The 16,587-nt window shown below is 50.5% G+C and overlaps 1 protein-coding gene and 1 long non-coding RNA gene across 3 annotated transcripts in view; both read left to right on the top strand.

Annotated features, from left to right (window-relative positions):
- Positions 1 to 1,772: 1,772 nt before the first annotated feature.
- Positions 1,773 to 10,062, top strand: LOC139807971 (uncharacterized). The gene is made up of 3 exons (XR_011730769.1): positions 1,773 to 1,974; positions 2,355 to 2,509; positions 9,386 to 10,062. It is a non-coding gene; the product is annotated as an uncharacterized lncRNA (long non-coding RNA).
- Positions 10,063 to 13,169: 3,107 nt separating this feature from the next.
- The window catches only part of Dad (Daughters against dpp), a 47,946-nt gene continuing 44,528 nt past the window's right edge, over positions 13,170 to 16,587 (top strand). For both annotated transcript variants that reach the window (XM_071769495.1, XM_071769486.1), the window contains exon 1: positions 13,170 to 15,477. In XM_071769495.1, the coding sequence (XP_071625596.1) occupies positions 14,481 to 15,477 (997 nt within the window). In that variant the 5' untranslated portion in view covers positions 13,170 to 14,480. The remainder of the gene's footprint in view (positions 15,478 to 16,587) is intronic.

Raw genomic sequence — 16,587 nt, 5'->3', positions numbered from 1 at the left:
CACACAGAACGGGAATAAAGTCGATCGTAGCTTTTAACCCTAGAAGGAATAAATGAATAAATGGCGTGTCAGCTATTGTAATATTTCAATATTCCCAACACTTTGATAAACAAGACAATTTCGTAAAAAAACCTTTAACACAAAATAAAGTATACTTTTTATTAAAAGAGAATAATGTAAATATTATTTAGTTATGTCGAGAGGTTTAATTTGCGAAAAGCCCTATTCTCGATCTCTTAGGAATGTTAAAAATTATTATTATTGTTATTTCCGACAAGAGAGAAACGTGTGCTGTTCGTTATCCGCATTCCTTCCTCGCGATTCGCGCGAAGAGAGAGAAGAGGTTTGAGTGCGTATACCTACTCGACGGAAATAGAGCTCGGCGCTTCATCGCGGGTAACCAACGCGACGAAAACGAGAATGGTACCCGGTGTTTACTCGCTTCCCGCCATTAACGCGCAGGAAATCGCGCTCGCGCGACACGGGCGCCCGTTTAATTCGCGCGTCGTAAAATACCTCGGTTTCGAATCGGGAGTCAACCCTAAACGTCGCGTCGTTGGAATCGGATCGTATCGCGACGTCGCAGACGTCGAGGCGAGAGGAGGGAAAGAAGCGGCGCCACGCACTGTGATAGTAAAAATATTGAGGCGATAAAACAACCTTCATTTCAATTCTGAAATGCTGAGTGATACGGAGAGTAAAGCTTGATTAGATTAATAAAAACGAGGTAACGAAGGGCTGATATGTCTCGTATATTTTTCGGAGGAGCCACGATTTTTTAATGCGTCATGTATACACAAAAAAAGAAGTGTCGAATCAAAACTTATGTACTCGTATATACTTAACAATCTACGTAATATATCTATATAATCTAATTCTTATAAAAATTTTAACTTTTTCTTTTAACTTTTCTTCTTGGTTGGACTTTATTCAAGAAGTTTTCTTCGTTTAACGTTTAACGCAATATAATCTCATTTCAAGATTTCCACGTTGAAACTAAAGATATTTTCAAAACAAGAATATACTTTTTTTCCGTGTAATCATTACATAATTGATCGCAGACCGTGAGAGTGTAGCATATTCAAGTCTACAAGTTTCTGGCTGATCACGATGACTAGCGCCGGTATACCCTTCCGACTCTTCGGCGCGCGAATATCAAGCAGCGGCGAAAGGACGCGACACCGCGTCTTCGTCGTCACCGTCGCCGTCGCCGCTGCAAATGGCATTGTTTATCTATCGCGGCGGCAAGAAGAGTCCGCCCGAAACGTATATATACGACAATCGTCGTCGGTCGTTTGGCTTGACTCGGTCAAGCACCCTGGTGCGTACCTCGGCGCGCGGCCTCCAACGTTCTCGTTGGCCATGCATGCGCGCCAGAAACTACCCCCGCTCGTGTCCGACGCCACGACTATCATCGGGCGTCGCGCGCACGAAAGGCGACGGTAACATCGTCTTCGTCGTCGTCCTCGCCGTCGTCGTCGCCACGTTCGTACGTGTGCACATCGGTGCGACGAGGGTGGAGACGGGGGGAGAGAAGAGGGCGCGTACACATCCGCCGAATGGCGTCAGGAACCGCGTCGCCACGTTGCTGGCGCGCCGCCTCTCCGCTCGCCGTGTCGCCGCGGATTCGCGCCGCGTCGCGCCAGCCACACTCCGCGCCGGCCGCCCTTAGGCGAGTGAACGACGACAGGGACAGGGGCCCCGCAGGCAGGGGTGGCGAGAGCAGAGCGAGACCGGCGCGGCGGCCCGGCTCCAGTTGTCGCGCACTGGCGTGTACCTGCTACATATTGCGCGGCGGCCGGCCGGCACCGCGACCAGTCGACGCTCGACGATCGGAGAGTCGAGTCGGGTGTTGGCGTGTTGTTTGCTGATCGCGCGATTCCGCCATCGTCTTCCTTATCGTCTGTCTGGGCCTGTCGTATGAGATACGCAGGAGATCATTTAGGATCCACACGCGTTAAATCCAAAAGCAAGGTTTTATCACTCACCCCGCGATTCGTAGATCATTACGAGTTTATAGCTACTCGAAACTTAAATTCAAAACCATGTAGCAGGAATTTTAGCTTCTTTTTTCTCTTCATTCAGATTTATTTGTAGACAGATATGAAGCTTTGCATTTTAGTATCGACCATGGAGATTGCGACAATTTATGGATCTCGTCGGAAAATAATCGAATATGCATAGAATAAATTATCAGTCGAAAATGAGAGTTACGAAAAAAAAAAATTACTTGTTCCTCATTAACTATACTAACTGACATTAACTGTACTAATGAATTATGCTCTTTTTTTCTGTGCGACTCGTAATGCTTTCGCGCGATTTCCAATTCAATGTGGGAAACATATGTGTTTCAGATACTGTGTCTCGTTGAAGCGACGGGATAAAGAACACGTATAAAATTTGTGTTTTACGCGGGATTCTCCGTCGGAGATCCCGTAATCGGTGGCGTTTTGTACGCCGGCGTGGCACGTGCGCAGTATCTCAGCCAATAGCGGAAAGTCTGTAACAGGTAAGAGACAACGTGCGAGCGGATATTGCGAAAATGTCCCGAGCGCAAACCGGAAGACAAATTTTCTGGAGCGATGATAAGTTGAGAGGGAGGACCGATAGACGAGAGAATTTATTTATTTTTCTACCCTAAGATCCAAGAACGCGTTACATACATATGACACAGTAAAAAAAAAAGGAACCGATATGAACGAACGTATAGATTACAATTAAGACTCCGACCGGAGAAGAATAGAGGTAACCGAGGAATTTGGCTCGCGCTAGAGAGATAATTATTCGCCGCATTTGGGAGGTGATAATTATGCCGGGGGAACACCGCATCTCTCTTCCTTACTTACGCAAGAGCCGCCGAATAAATTAGCGCCGCCTCAACAATGTCGGATTTCAAATCCGTTTGGTATCGCGCGCGCGCGATTGCGTCAGACCGCGATTGCGGAACGCGTCTCGAAGGCAGAGCGATGTAATCGTTACCTGCATACTTTCCGTTAATTGGCGAGGCATGAGTGGCAGGTGTAAATATAGCAATGCCGCAACGCGATTTGTAAATATCGCCGCCTCGGAAGAATCAATTTTCTCCCTATTATCTATACACTATGATGGCTGCTGTATTTAGACTCGGCGTGTGCAAATTTAAACGCGCGCGTCGCGATGCAAGCGGCTCCCGCGAGCGATCTGCCGCGGGCCGACGCGACACGCGTTTTATCTCGAGTAAATTGTCTAATGAATCTATAATTTTTCCAAGTTCAAGCGGCTCGAGCGACTCTCTGTCTTTCTTTCTCTTCCATTTTCGAAAATTTAAATTCTTCATTATCTTGCTCGTGTGGATCGTTTTATCTATCCTCTCATCGTTATGTATTTTTCTCTGTCTCACTCTATGCGCAATCAGCAATTCGTTTAACGATGCGCGGTGCATCGTCTGCATGAAAATCGCCGATCGAGGCAACGGCTAGAAGATTAGATTCGCCGCGGTATAATTTCGTATGCGCGCGCCTGAACGTGGCCGGCGCCCTTTCTCTATTTTCCTTCCTTTCTCCTCCTCTTCTATCCCGCGCATCTTTTGCTCTCCCGGCGGCCCCGATGCCGGTGCACGAATAAAGGTAGGCGTCGTTTTCGCCAGCGGTTCCGCGCGATAGGCCTCGGCCGAGAGCGCGACGACGGCGGGCGAACGGAGACGAGTCGCCGGGTTCACTCGTGTGCGGGTTATAGCGGGCCAAAGAGGTACGGATGCTGACGCGACGCTGGGTAGAGCACCGCGAGAGGCGAGGAAGCGACGAGGGAAAGCGAGGCGATGAGAAGCGAGGAGCGGAAGCGGGGAACGGAGGGAAGCAGCCGGGACGGACAGGCGCCTACGGCGCGGCGCGGATCCGAGTGGCGCCAGCGCTAACGTAAGCGTCAGCGTTAAGCGCCGGTCGCACGCGCGTCCGGACCGGCCGATATCATCCAGGAAGTTACAGGCCGCACCTGTCCCCGTCATACCTCTCCTCCTTCACCCTCGCGGCCTCGCGCCCGTCGCTCTTGCTGGCAGGGCCGTCGGCCACGGTCTCGCGCCCGACAACGTCGACGCAGGTGTTCCGTCAGGCGGCCGGCGGTTTTTGCGTCGCGCCAAAGCGGAGGCTTCCGGTGGGGGGCAGCGTCCGGCACGAAAAAAGGGGGTAGACGAGGTGCACGATCGGGCACCGTGTATCCGTCCGGTTATGGAGAGGTTGTTGCGTGCTTACGCGAGGCAACGTCGATAAAAAAACAAACGTGTTTCCGATAGCCATTAAGAACTCGAGGCATTATTTATCTCTCGCTATAATTATAACACGCGTTTCGACGCGTTTTTGGAATAGCTGTGAAAATTGTTGGGCGCATTTTCACCTCACATTTCCGCTTTCCTTCGTTCCCGCGAGACTCGGATTAATTCGAGTTTATACGTTTTATCGCCACCGCTTAATCGGCGCGTATTTCCTCGTGGCAACCACTGGGCAGAAATATCTCGGCGACACGGAACGGAGGCGAGCCGGTACCAGTGGGCTTCCACGCCCGTGTGTACACGCCTGTGTCCCTCGTTTTTATGGAACAATCGTTAATCGTATGCGCGACCAGTTGATCGAATATATTTAAATCCGCGAGGAGTTAAGTAGGAACACGGCGCCAGCGATGCAGACGATTACGCACCCGAGTCCGTCGAGCGTGCAATGCGTCGCGTCGCGCGTCGCCCGCGGGTGCCCGGACCGAGACCGGGTTTTTCCATTTGCAAACAGACATCGTTAATGCCAGCCGAATTTCCATAACCGGCAAAAAGAGAAAAAGAGAGAGAGAGAGAGAGGGAGGGAAGAGAAGTGAGAGGGGGAGCCCATGTGCTGACTGACAGGTGCACAAAACGCTGTTAGTGGCGAGCGTGAACAATGGCCGTCGCGGTCGAGCGCTTTTTATCCTTTGTAAATCTGCCGTCAATTACAATGGGCATTCATTCTCCCTTTTTTGTTTCTCACTTGCAAATGTAACGCAAATGAGAGGCACTCGATATTACGCGGATAACCCTGATTACCGCTCGTAGACAAGCGTGCTGAGTCGTAACTTTATAATCGTGGCGCCACGCATATGTTTTCTTTACGTAATATATTTTTATAAGAACCGTTTATACCTCGTCCGTCTAAACATTTATCGGCGGCAGCGTAAAATAATATTAGCTATTAGCTATAAAGACTCGTGTTTCCCGTGATGTTCCATTCTCGCGATTCTACGCAGATATGTGCGTGCGAGCGCAACGCACAAAATGATAAACAGCTAGAAGCCTCGAATGATTGGTCATCCCTGACATGCGTTCCAACACGTCGCCTCGGTCCATCGAGGGGGGGGGGGGGCTTACTGAAAAAGATTCCACGCCGGCCCCAAGAATAGCCCGAAACGTCTTCGCGCTTCGCGGAAGATGAATTATAGCGGAATCGTGAGTCGGGTCCGCTTCGAAGAACGACGACGATCGCTCTCCCGCGGAATTTGGAGCGTTGACATCGGCGCCTCTACGGAGTAGAGCCTAGACACCCGAGTCCAGGACGCCGGGCCAAAAAAATCCGTCGCGCTTTCGGTCAAGTAAAATTAACGTAAAACGTCGCGCGCCATATCCTGACCGCGAGGAGGCGCGCAACATAACGGAAAGCGATATGAGAGATAACGGAGATTGTCACTCGCGATTTACTCTCGATTAAACTCTCGTAGACTCTTAAAACACGGAGCTACGCGCAATTATCTGTGCGCGATCGCGCATGAATCGCATAATTCTCCAATAGCATTCGAAGGAATTAAATAAAGTGAAATTTCTGCATCTCACCTCGCGCTTGCCATTTCGCTTGCATTCGTAATCGTCAAGGCGCAAAAATGTTTCGTGACTAAAAATGCTTTCCGCGCGCGCGCGAGAGAGAGAGAGAGAGAGAGAGAGAGAGAGAAAGGCCGCACCCTCGTTTGTGCGCGGCGTGACAACGTCAGCGCGTCGTCAATCATATTCCTCTGTCTCGGCGCGAGCCGGCGCCGAGTATTCTCGGAAAGTCTCTAAGAGAATTCACTCCGCGCGCGCGTTTTTCCGCGCTTTTTCACGTGATCTTTCTATTAGTCGCGACGTCGTGAAAATTCAAATTAACCATTCATTACAGGCAGCCCGAGAGAGTCGGGCTTCAGAGTTCAGACGCCGCGGCCACTCGTCGCAAATGTTTATCCCATCTCGCGCGCGCATCTCGTTATTTCTCGCGAGTTCGCAATTAATGCGTGTCGCGCGATTAACCGGCGCGATACGCAGAATTTCAAGTGCCTAGTCCGCGCTCGGACGGATAACGAGCGGGCGCGCGTGTTAATCCCGGTGCGAAGTGGAAAAGCACGTCGTTTACCAGCGATAATTGGCGGAGGGCAGTTTACCGGGGCGTTCATTAATAATCCCTCTTCGACGCGGCTCGCGTAACGAGGAGCACATCAGCATACGAGCGTCGCGAGCGCGCGAGGACGTTCGTCGAAACGTAAGGTGACATGGCAACCTTTCGGGAGAGGACGGTTCTTGTCTCGTTCTATTTACGCGAGCCGGACATTCCTATCGTGATGCATTGTTTTAACGGGCGCCGGTGCTTATGGGCCGACGTCCTCCACGCGACTCGTGCTCGCCGACGTACATTTTAAGACCGTTCCATGCGCATGAACTTTACGTTATAATGATACTCGGTAAGAATATTTGGCGATTAAAATAAAATTTTTTTAAATTATGATTTAAAAAATGCGACGGTGATACGTCATTTGATAAAACTGTTTATATTCGTAAAATATATATGTATAATAATACGATTATTTAGGAATTTTTACAATTTATTTCGGAAAGTAGTTCTTTTCTTGAATTAATGGGATATTTCGATGCCGACGAGACATATTACATTAACGTTTCGTCCGGCGCATAGCACAACGGTCATCTATCCGTCGGTGCCATCGGTGCGATATGTCAAGAATGGCGCCATGCCCCGCGGAGTGGTGGCGAGCATGCAAGTAATTTTCGCGTTTGGAAATAGAACGAAATAAAAGTACGATCGCGCGCGAGCCTAGGCTGCTTCGCGTCGCACGTTCACCGCGGCTTGAATTTTACGGCGGGCGGCTCGCAGTACGATCTCTATATTCGTTGAATAATAATTGTAACAGCGATAAACATAGCTTCTATATTAAATCAATTCGCACATTATTATTCGAAAGAAATAATAAACAAATCGTGCTTCTGGAAAGTCGTGCGTCTCATCTTTTGCTCGCAAATCTCGATGTTACAATTAATTAAAGATCCACTTTTACGTTATAGAGATATTGAAGTGTGCGCAGGATGATGATTATTCAAAATTACGACATCTGTTCGAAGAAGGCCTTCATTTGTTTTTCTTACTTATTCCCGCAAAATCTATTTGCCAGAGTAAACATAGGATCGCTGAAGAGACGCCTTGTATTCTCGGGTTGGAATAATTCGTGCGTCTCTCGTTGCGGATACATGGAAACTCTCCAGTCTATCCTTCTTCTTCTTCTTCTCTCTCTCTCTCTCTCTCTCTCGTTTTCCATTTCTTTCTTAGCGTTCAAGCTAAACGCGATCTTTTTGTTCTTAACGTCCGTATACCTTGGGCTAGGGGCCGCCTTGATCGACATTTAATTGGGCCGAGACATCCAGGCACCGAGAAACGCAGACGGCCCTGAAGAGTTTACTAAAAGAGCTTTACCAGCCGTGCGGAAGGGAGGGGCGAGGGGAATTCTCACTCCGGGCGAGGAACGAGAGTGCAAGAGATGTGGAGCGAAGGAAGAGGTAAAGGCGAAAAGAGAAGGAAGACGGAATGAGAATGAGAAGGAGAAGGAGAGAGGGACTGCGTTCGCGCGCGCGGAGGCCAGGCGTCTGATTACTAGCCAACGCAGGACGCCAGACATACATAACTAAATAACTTCCTAAATTCTATATCATTTCGGAGCGGGCTCCGACGGGTGAAATAACGCGTCTAGACCCACGTCGCGACTCGTTGCGAAAGAGAGAAGGAGAGGGTTAGCGCAGCGACAGGTTCGCGTCGGAGTCTGGCGAATGTGATTGCTGTCACCGCGCTCGCCGTGATTCGTTCCGTCGCAGTCGATTAAAACCAAAAGGAATATATGAATATGTGTATGTGTGTATATGTATACATATATACATATCCTTTAGCTTCTAATTGATCAAGCCCATCTAAATACTCCGTTATTACTTATTGCTTATGTATTTTAAAAAATTTGTTCGACAAACAGTTTCATACTATCTATTTTCCGTTGTATTTACATTGTCACAGCAATCCTTCGGAAACTCATCGGGGATCGTAGTTTCCAGTTAAAAATTTTCCGCGACTCGCGAAATATCGTGCGAAGTACGAATTATGCAACACGAATATCTAATGTTGTTTTTTTTAATGGCCGATCGTGAACGAGATATCGAGTCGGAACGCAAGGCGTTTTTTAATTTTTACTACTACGTAAAATCATGACTTCAGCGACAAATTATAAATTTCGACTTTTCGTCGGTCGCATATACGTTTGACAGGAGATCTTTTATGTTCGCTCAGGAATTCCAATTTCAATACAAGCTTGACACAATCTCATTTCTCTAAACGTCGCTACCGGGCGACGGCGGGGCGGCGGCACCGAAACACGAACGCCGGAATATCGGAAGAGGCATAATGACACTTCGAAAAAACGGGGCCCGACGCTTGTTATGCTATGTTACGACGGGGGCGTTTCGATTGTAGAAAAAAATGGAAATTACAGGCTCCCGTAACTATAAAAGCCGTTGCCGCGGCGAAGCTACGCGGGCCTATTACAAAATTACGTTCGCGGGGATCGCGCGAAACGAGTTTCTAAAATTAGAAAATTTATGAGCGACGACCCTTTCGGTTCCGCGCGATGCGATGGTATGCCATTCGCGATCGCTTTTTTAGCATTTCGACCGACTACTCGGCCTCGTTGGCCGACACGGCAACTCCAATTAAATGTGTCGCGACATTTCTCTTTCGAGTAACACACAAAAAAAATTGCAAAATTTTTATATGCACGCGTTATTAGGCGATCGATTAGAGATTAGACAACGACATGTATGCCGATGAAAAAAACGATGCCATCTTCCCACTTGTCGATCTGAAGTCGAAACTTTTCCAAGCTCCACGTTTGGATAGTCGTCAGCTCCGAAAGTTAAGTTTCCGGTAGCGAAAAGTAATTATTTAAATATAAATGCATACGCAGGTGATAAAACGATACATAATAATACTATTATTTAACTACACGTAATAAATTAAATATTTTAATTTTTAATTCATTATTCTAAATTAAAAAAATTTAATACATTACTATTTAAATAAATAATAAATTTGTGTTGCAGATTAGGCATCTATATTAATGAGCGTAGTCGCCGGTGCGATCTTCGAGATTCGGTAAGTACGTGACGATCTTTGAAAGATAAATAACCGCGTCATTTTTATTCTTCTCGGAAAGAAAACTTCCGTAGCGTGCAACCGAATATCTTCGTTTCCGCGATTACTTTTCATGCGTTACAGTTACGAGAGATACTTTTGCGTCACGGTAGTCCGAGAAAACGAGTGACGCAATGACGCGCGTTAGGTTCTCCAAAAATTCGTAGCCGGCCGGGCACGTCACGTCGCGCCACGGCGCGGCGTCACTCTGTCGTCTCCTTTGTCATACGATGTAGCGGGCTCTCTTTGTGTTCGCCGACGAGTGGGACAACGGTCGGGTATCTCCTTCGCGGCCGCGATATCGTGACTGAAATTCGTCCTGGAATGTTGACCCCGGAGGTGGAGCGCAGCGCGGGCGGAGTGCGGACCGGCGCTGAGGAGACGCCGGCGTCAGTCTGCCTTCCGACTCGTCGTCGGCCCGATGTCCCTGAGTCCCTGCCCTGTTAAATTCGTCGAATTGTACTCAATTTCAGTCATTTTAACCATTTCTGTAGGTCGCCACCGCTCCTCCTCAATACGTCGTTAATTTAACTAAAACAATGTTAATCTAGTTAAACCAATGGAGTTAAAATAATAAATTTCAACACGAATGAATTAAAAATACAATTAAAAATAAAAATAACAAAAATTTACTGACTCTTCGGCGAAGCCCTTTATTTAAATCCCATTCATAAAGATGTATTCTTGGGTCACTTACTGTAACATAGCGAAACAGATGAACTAGAGTTTTTAGACATGTTTGTAGTATTTTTCACTCTCGCTTCATAAGTATAAACGTCTATTCCTGAAAAAATCCCCATGATTTAGAGGGTAGATATATTAGAACAGGTGTCGCGCTCCGTATACTTTCCCTGTTCCGAGTGTGTGGTTACCCGAGAACTACAATTCTAAATCTCCTGTACCCACCGCAGCTTACATTCCACCTGACGTTAAATTCCAAACAAATGTCAAGATGCTCTTTGTGAATAAACACACAGGCGGAACATGATCTAGTTACCCCAACAGGACAGTTAGTTATGCGAAAGCACGTAACTATACGACAATAAATACTTATTATCTTCACTATACTCTGTGATTTGAACGCGATATTTCCGAATTTCTCCATGTCGAGACGACCTATGTCCTCGCTCGCGCGATAATTCCGCTAACGAATATGCATAACGCCGTATCCTCAACCAGTTCCTGAATTCGAATCGAGCGGTTCGAAAAGAACTTGGGTCGAGTCTACCGTCTGAGGTCGCGTATCCTACGCGCCTACTCGAACTCGACCTCGAAGCAGAAGTGCCCGGACGAGCCCTGGAATGCCGGCGGGGCTGTAACCGAGAGATGTCGCTACGCTTCCCTCACTAGAGTCAGTTATACGCCTCGGCCGGGGTAATCATGGCCTGTCTGTGCCTACACATAAATCCGCGCTCCCTCGTGTGTTCGTGTGTACAGGCCGTCTAGACTTGAGTTCACTAACGGCTGCGCTCAACCTCAGGGCCGTGCCGACATACCACTTAGAGTCTCTCTGCCATAGGGTCTGTGATAGTTACGCTTTCGCACCGTCTTATGCTCTCTTTACACCGTTGCTGCGGTGTCTGGTCAGCGGCGCGCCGTCGGGACGCGGACCGGGACCGGAATCCGGCGCGTGATTCGATGCCACCCCGGGCCCCTGAGCCTTGGCTGCGACCTCGTGAGGACGAGGGAGGATCGTCCGATATCGGAAGGGGGGAAGGGACGACGACCGGCTCCTTCCTTTGGACGGGTTGTATACATCGGCATACTGCTTCAATCTCAGTGAACGCTGGCCTGGCTCCGCTCGGTCGACTAGCAGCAACTCGGATTCGCTTTTGGCGACATTCCTGCCTGGTCATCGCTTGGCTTTGCACTTGAGCGTCGAGCTTATAAACAGACAGAACCTTTCAATCTCGGAGCACGTCCGGGCGGGAGAATGGGTGAGCCGCGGTCGGATATATTACTCAACAGTGTGTCGGTATATCGCGCCTAGTGAGTCACGCGACGCATCATTTCGATGTGCAGCCTTCGCCGTTCGTTGAATGAACACTTGTGTAGCTATATAATCCGTCCGTCGTCAGCCTTTGTAACATATTACTGTTTGTCGGGCCGGAGACGTCAGGAAAAAGGCCGGACGCTGACCAGGAAGCTGCTAACCGAAACGCGCGTTCGAACACCGTTTTCGCGCTGTAAAGAGAATAAGCTCGCTAACCTTCCGGCGTTGTGTACTCGAACACCCAACCAGAAGCGTCGACCAGTGTCAATACCCTGCGAAAGCGCCTGTGCGTGTTCTCTCACGTTGCGCCGTGTGTACGGACGACCTCTCCGCCCTCCGTCAGTCGCACGTTCGATCTCCTGATCAAGATCCTCTCCTGGGGCCATTCGCGCCTGGGGAACCTCCTGTCGGCGGCGTCGGGGTATGGTCCGCGCCGTGGTCTCTCTTCCACCCCCCCCCTCCTCTCAGTGGTAGTCAGCGTCGGTGACTAGGCCCTTCTCATAATCCCCGCTCTTCTCACGTGGAGGACCCTATACGCCTTTCTGTCGTGTGGCATCCATCCCGTCTTGCGGCCGACAATCTCGAGTGATCTATGCAACTCTACACGGAATACCCGACGCCCAACAACCATAGTAAACTACCGTGTGAGACAGGTTGCTTGTCGCTCTGGGTCCACCGCGGGGGCCAGCGAATTTCCAAGATGTGACAGTGCCGCGTCTCACTGGACAGATAGTCGCTGATCGGTACTCGCGTGAATAGGGAAAAAGGCTAGAGAATGATACAGGACAGACAACAGGGAAACCGGTAGAAAACTGCTGGACAACGAAGTCTACGCATAGAGCTCCGGCGTGACAGGACGTCTATGTACTGTGTGCAACAAGTTGGTGAGAGTGACAGCCGCTCCACGTACACGTAGGATCACCGCTGACTGGAGAATGTGATACGTCGAGCAGAGCCTACGGTCTCAGATCGATTGCGGCCGATATGGTGTCGTGTCAGCACGGTGGAAGAGTCAAGCCGCGTTCAGTGCGCCGCGTGCGTGTCCGGGGATTGAACAATCCTAGTAATCAGCCCGTATAGACAGCTATTAGAAGCACGACGCGAGAGAAGCGGAAGAAGACAGGAAGAAGCCAGACATGCGAGCGGAAAAATGTACCTCGTGATACGCGACACGTCTGACGGGGGCAGTGATCGACGGAGCGACGGTCTCGGTCGAGTCTCCTGAGGTTGTTGAGTGGTCTGCCGCGGCGCGTGGGTCGTCGTCTGTCGTCGTTGTCATCGCCGTCGACGTCGTCAAATCGTTCGCTACACGCGGTGGTTGCCTATAGGGTGACGTCTCTTCCGGGATTAAAGTAATCTGCTTGTGGGTCGATCGATTATCTGTGTACTGTGATTCTTCTTGAGTCCAGCGCGCATGCATAGCTTTGTGCGACCTCTACTAACTGTCCCACGAGGGAGCACTTGCCGTGATCAGGGTCCTGTAACGCTCATACCTCTGCGCGTCCGTGTCGTCTGTGCCGAATTTTCTTATGGCAGTTCCGTACCGCCGACGACCGACTGTAGTATAGATCACTAAGAGGATCCTGTGCCGCCCGTGGCGCGCGAACTGCTAATATCCCACTCTACTAACGAGACAATCAACGAACGCACGGCAAACCTTCCTGTCTCGATGCAATCCTCTATGGTTCACAGCGGAGCCGCGCGGGCTCCTCCTGAAGCGGATTTTCGCGACGCGACGTCGCCGGGGGTATATAAGCGCGCACAAGTACACACACGTACGTACACGCGCGCGTCGGTGTGCCGCCGGGTCGCGAGGTTAAAGCACCGCGTCGCCCTCGATACCGCGACGGCCGAGGAAAGTAAAGGCCGGGTGTCGTGCGTGCGCCGACCGATTCGTCTCGCGCTCACCCGCTCACCCCCCTTCCCTCTCCACGCGGCCAAGTCTCGTCTTTCCCCTCGCCCGGTGCCCCCCGTACATGTGCGCGACGGATAAGAAGCGTACGGCGAGTCTATCAGTAGCAGCGCGCGCGCGTCCGTCGGTGGTAACCTCGACGGTGACGGGGGTGCGGGCGCGCGTTCGAATCGCGCGCGCCGCGTGGTGCGTCGTCTTCATACGTCGTCGGGCGACGACGCCGACTGGGCGTCCGCGATGCCGACAGTCCATCCGGTCGTCGAGCAGATTGGCCCGCGAGGTGTGCGAGGTGCCCGTCGACGATAAGCTCGGGGACACGTGAGGGAAGCGAGGAAGCCGTTTCGAAGAAAACCGGCGGAGGAAAAGGACGAGAGAGAGGAAGTAAATGAGAGTTCAAGGTCAGAGCCGGTAGCGCTGTTGGATCCGAGAACGTTTACGCGGCCAAAAAACTTATCCGGAGGAGAAGGTGGAGAACCGTTGACCGTTTCCTCGCCGTCGTCCGCGCTCCGTGTTGGAAGTCGGAAATATCACGCGGGAGAGAAACGCGCTCGAGAGGGAGAGAGAGAAGTTGTGAAACGGAGCTCTGCCGTGCCGCGCGCGTTGGACTGTCACCCTATTTCGGGACCGTGATCCAAAGTGTGCGCGAGATACGCGCGCGCCGGGCATAAATAAATATATACACGCTTTGCGCGAGCGTCGCGACTGTGTTCTTTATCCGTGTGTGTGAGAAAGAGAGCGAGAGAGATAGAAGAGTGTAGGCTGCATCGTCTGTGATTTTTCGTGTGCGCCGAGAGGTGTTTTCCGTTGACAGTGCGTATTTGATGCTCGTTGAGGAGAAGAAAGGAGGGAGACGAAAAAGGAGAAGAAGAAGAAGAAGGAGAAGAAGAGGGGCCGGAGACCTCGCGGAGGGAGGTCGCGGTAGGCGCGCGCGCGCGCGACCGACCGCGGGTGCGCGTACGTGGGTGCATTGTGTGTCTGTGTGCTGTGGTGATCCAGCCCTCCCCCCCCCGCCCCGCCCGTCGGGGGTCTCCCATTGTTTTTCCTACGGCGGCTACGTTGAAAAGGACTGGCCACCAAATGCGCGTACAAATCCTGTTTCATGTTGATGTTCTGGAGCAAACGGACGGTGCTCACTAGACGTCTGCTGGCCAAGGTCAAGGTCCGTGGGGAGCATGAAACCGAGTGTGAAGCTCAAGAGGATTCATCGTCACGTACGTTTCATCGCACGAGCAGCGGCAACGCGAGCGGCGGCGGCGCCACCGCCTGCACCGGCTACGACAGCAACGGCAACCGAGCGACGGCGACGACGACGACGCCGACGGGCCGACAAGTGAGCAGCAGCAGGGTAGCGGCAACAAGCGGCACGACGTCGGCGGCAGCAGGAGGAGGCGGCGGCGGCGGCCGAGCGTTGGGTTACGGGGGACGCAGCACCGCGTCCAGCAGGCTGCATCAGGGCTGCTGCGGCGGCGGCGGCGACGCGAGTCAGGATGACGACGAGCAGCAGGACCCCGGCCGGCTGCTGAGGTGCAAGGAGCTCCTCAAGACGCTCAAGGAGAATCAACTGGAGATGCTGCTGACCGCCGTCGAGAGCTACGGCGCCGACCTGAGCTCGTGCGTTCTCGTGCCGCGTCAGCAGCGACCGGCCGAGGACTATCCGTACGATCAGCAGCACGAGCAGCAGCAGCAGCAACAGCAGTATCACGGCAGCAGGCCGCATCGTCATCACACCCGTCACTTTCATCAGCGCCGCTATCGTCACTATCGACAGCACCACCGCTCCACCCGCCACCCTCGCTCGTCCTCCGTCGAGGACGACCAGGAGAGCTGCTGCTCCGCGTCGGAGGACTCCTCGTCCGCGTCGCCGATGAGATCGTCGGCGAGAAACGGCGGCGCCGGCGGTGTTGTCGCGCCAGTGAGAGGATCGACGGCCGGCGCGCCCGCGCCGTCCGACCCGCACCTGCTCTGCTGCCAGATCTGGCGGTGGCCGGATCTCGAGCACTCCTCGGAGCTCAAGAGACTACCTATGTGTCATTCCGCTAAAGATCCCGTATACATATGCTGCAACCCTTACCACTGGAGCCGGCTCTGCAGACCCGGTAAGCGAAAACGTCTCTTTGCTTTCTCTCTTCCGTAATTTTGTTATCGTTGTTGTGGTAACGGGTAAACCAAACGGATCGACCAAAATTTCTAAAAGTTACGTAACTAATTCGCGCTAATATATCTGGACATCGTACAACCGTTGGATAACCGTTGAATAATCAGTTATTTAAAATGTTTTTTTTTTTATGAGGTAAACTTGAATATAGAGAAAATTCTGCTAAAGATAAATAAAGATAAACAGAATAACGTATCGTAAATTATAACTATTCTGTTGAATGTAATTATTTGGTAATTGAATTTGGTGAATCTGTACATTCGCCAAAAATTTAAAGAACTGGATCACATTAGCGATGCGCTCTATTTTCGGGGACTTTTCGTTGTACCGTTTAACGTGTATCGAACGTGTCTAGCCGTCGCCGCCGGTGTCTAAACGACGGAATAATTTAACGTCGTAGCGTACAGCTGGCCACGTTATAACACTAGGCCGCAAACCGAACGCCAATCGTCACCTGTTCAGACCTGCTCGATGCTAACGAGCTTAAAGGCTTGGGCCAGTGCAAAACAGAATTTATTAACGGTAGGCACGGTAGTCGATGTCTACCCGCTTACATTCAAAATGTAGGCAAATATAGGCAATGTACGAGTATTACAAGAGAAGATCCGAGATGTCGGTGATTTTCCATCGCTGTGAAAGCTGAGCGGGCGAACGAGAAACACCTGTTACTTCTGCAAGAGACAAAAATTTCGCAAGATTACCCCACCGTTTTTTTTACAATGTCAAATGTAAAAAACAATAGCTGTGTGTAAAGTAACGCTTAATAGTCATAATGAAAGTTAATATCGACTTTAATAAGATTAAATTACGGGATTAATTTATCTTAATTTTGAATTAAAAAAGAAGAATAATCAAGTTCGTAACATTGAAATATATTCCTTTAAACTCGGTCTTTTTTTCCAAACGTGTTCAAACGTGTTGGCAGGTAGACATTCGAATCCGATTATAGGCGATCAACCTTTTTTTTCTTTTTGAGTACGCTCTTGTGGTTTAGAATAGAATTCACGACAGGGAAACCATTCTAAAAACTGAAGGTAGTCGAAATCCCAAA

This window comes from Temnothorax longispinosus, chromosome 1 (genome assembly GCF_030848805.1).
Source record: "Temnothorax longispinosus isolate EJ_2023e chromosome 1, Tlon_JGU_v1, whole genome shotgun sequence".
Classification (NCBI taxonomy): domain Eukaryota; kingdom Metazoa; phylum Arthropoda; class Insecta; order Hymenoptera; family Formicidae; genus Temnothorax; species Temnothorax longispinosus.
The sequence above is the reverse complement of the archived record's forward strand: the minus strand, read 5'-3'. Positions and strand labels throughout refer to the sequence as shown.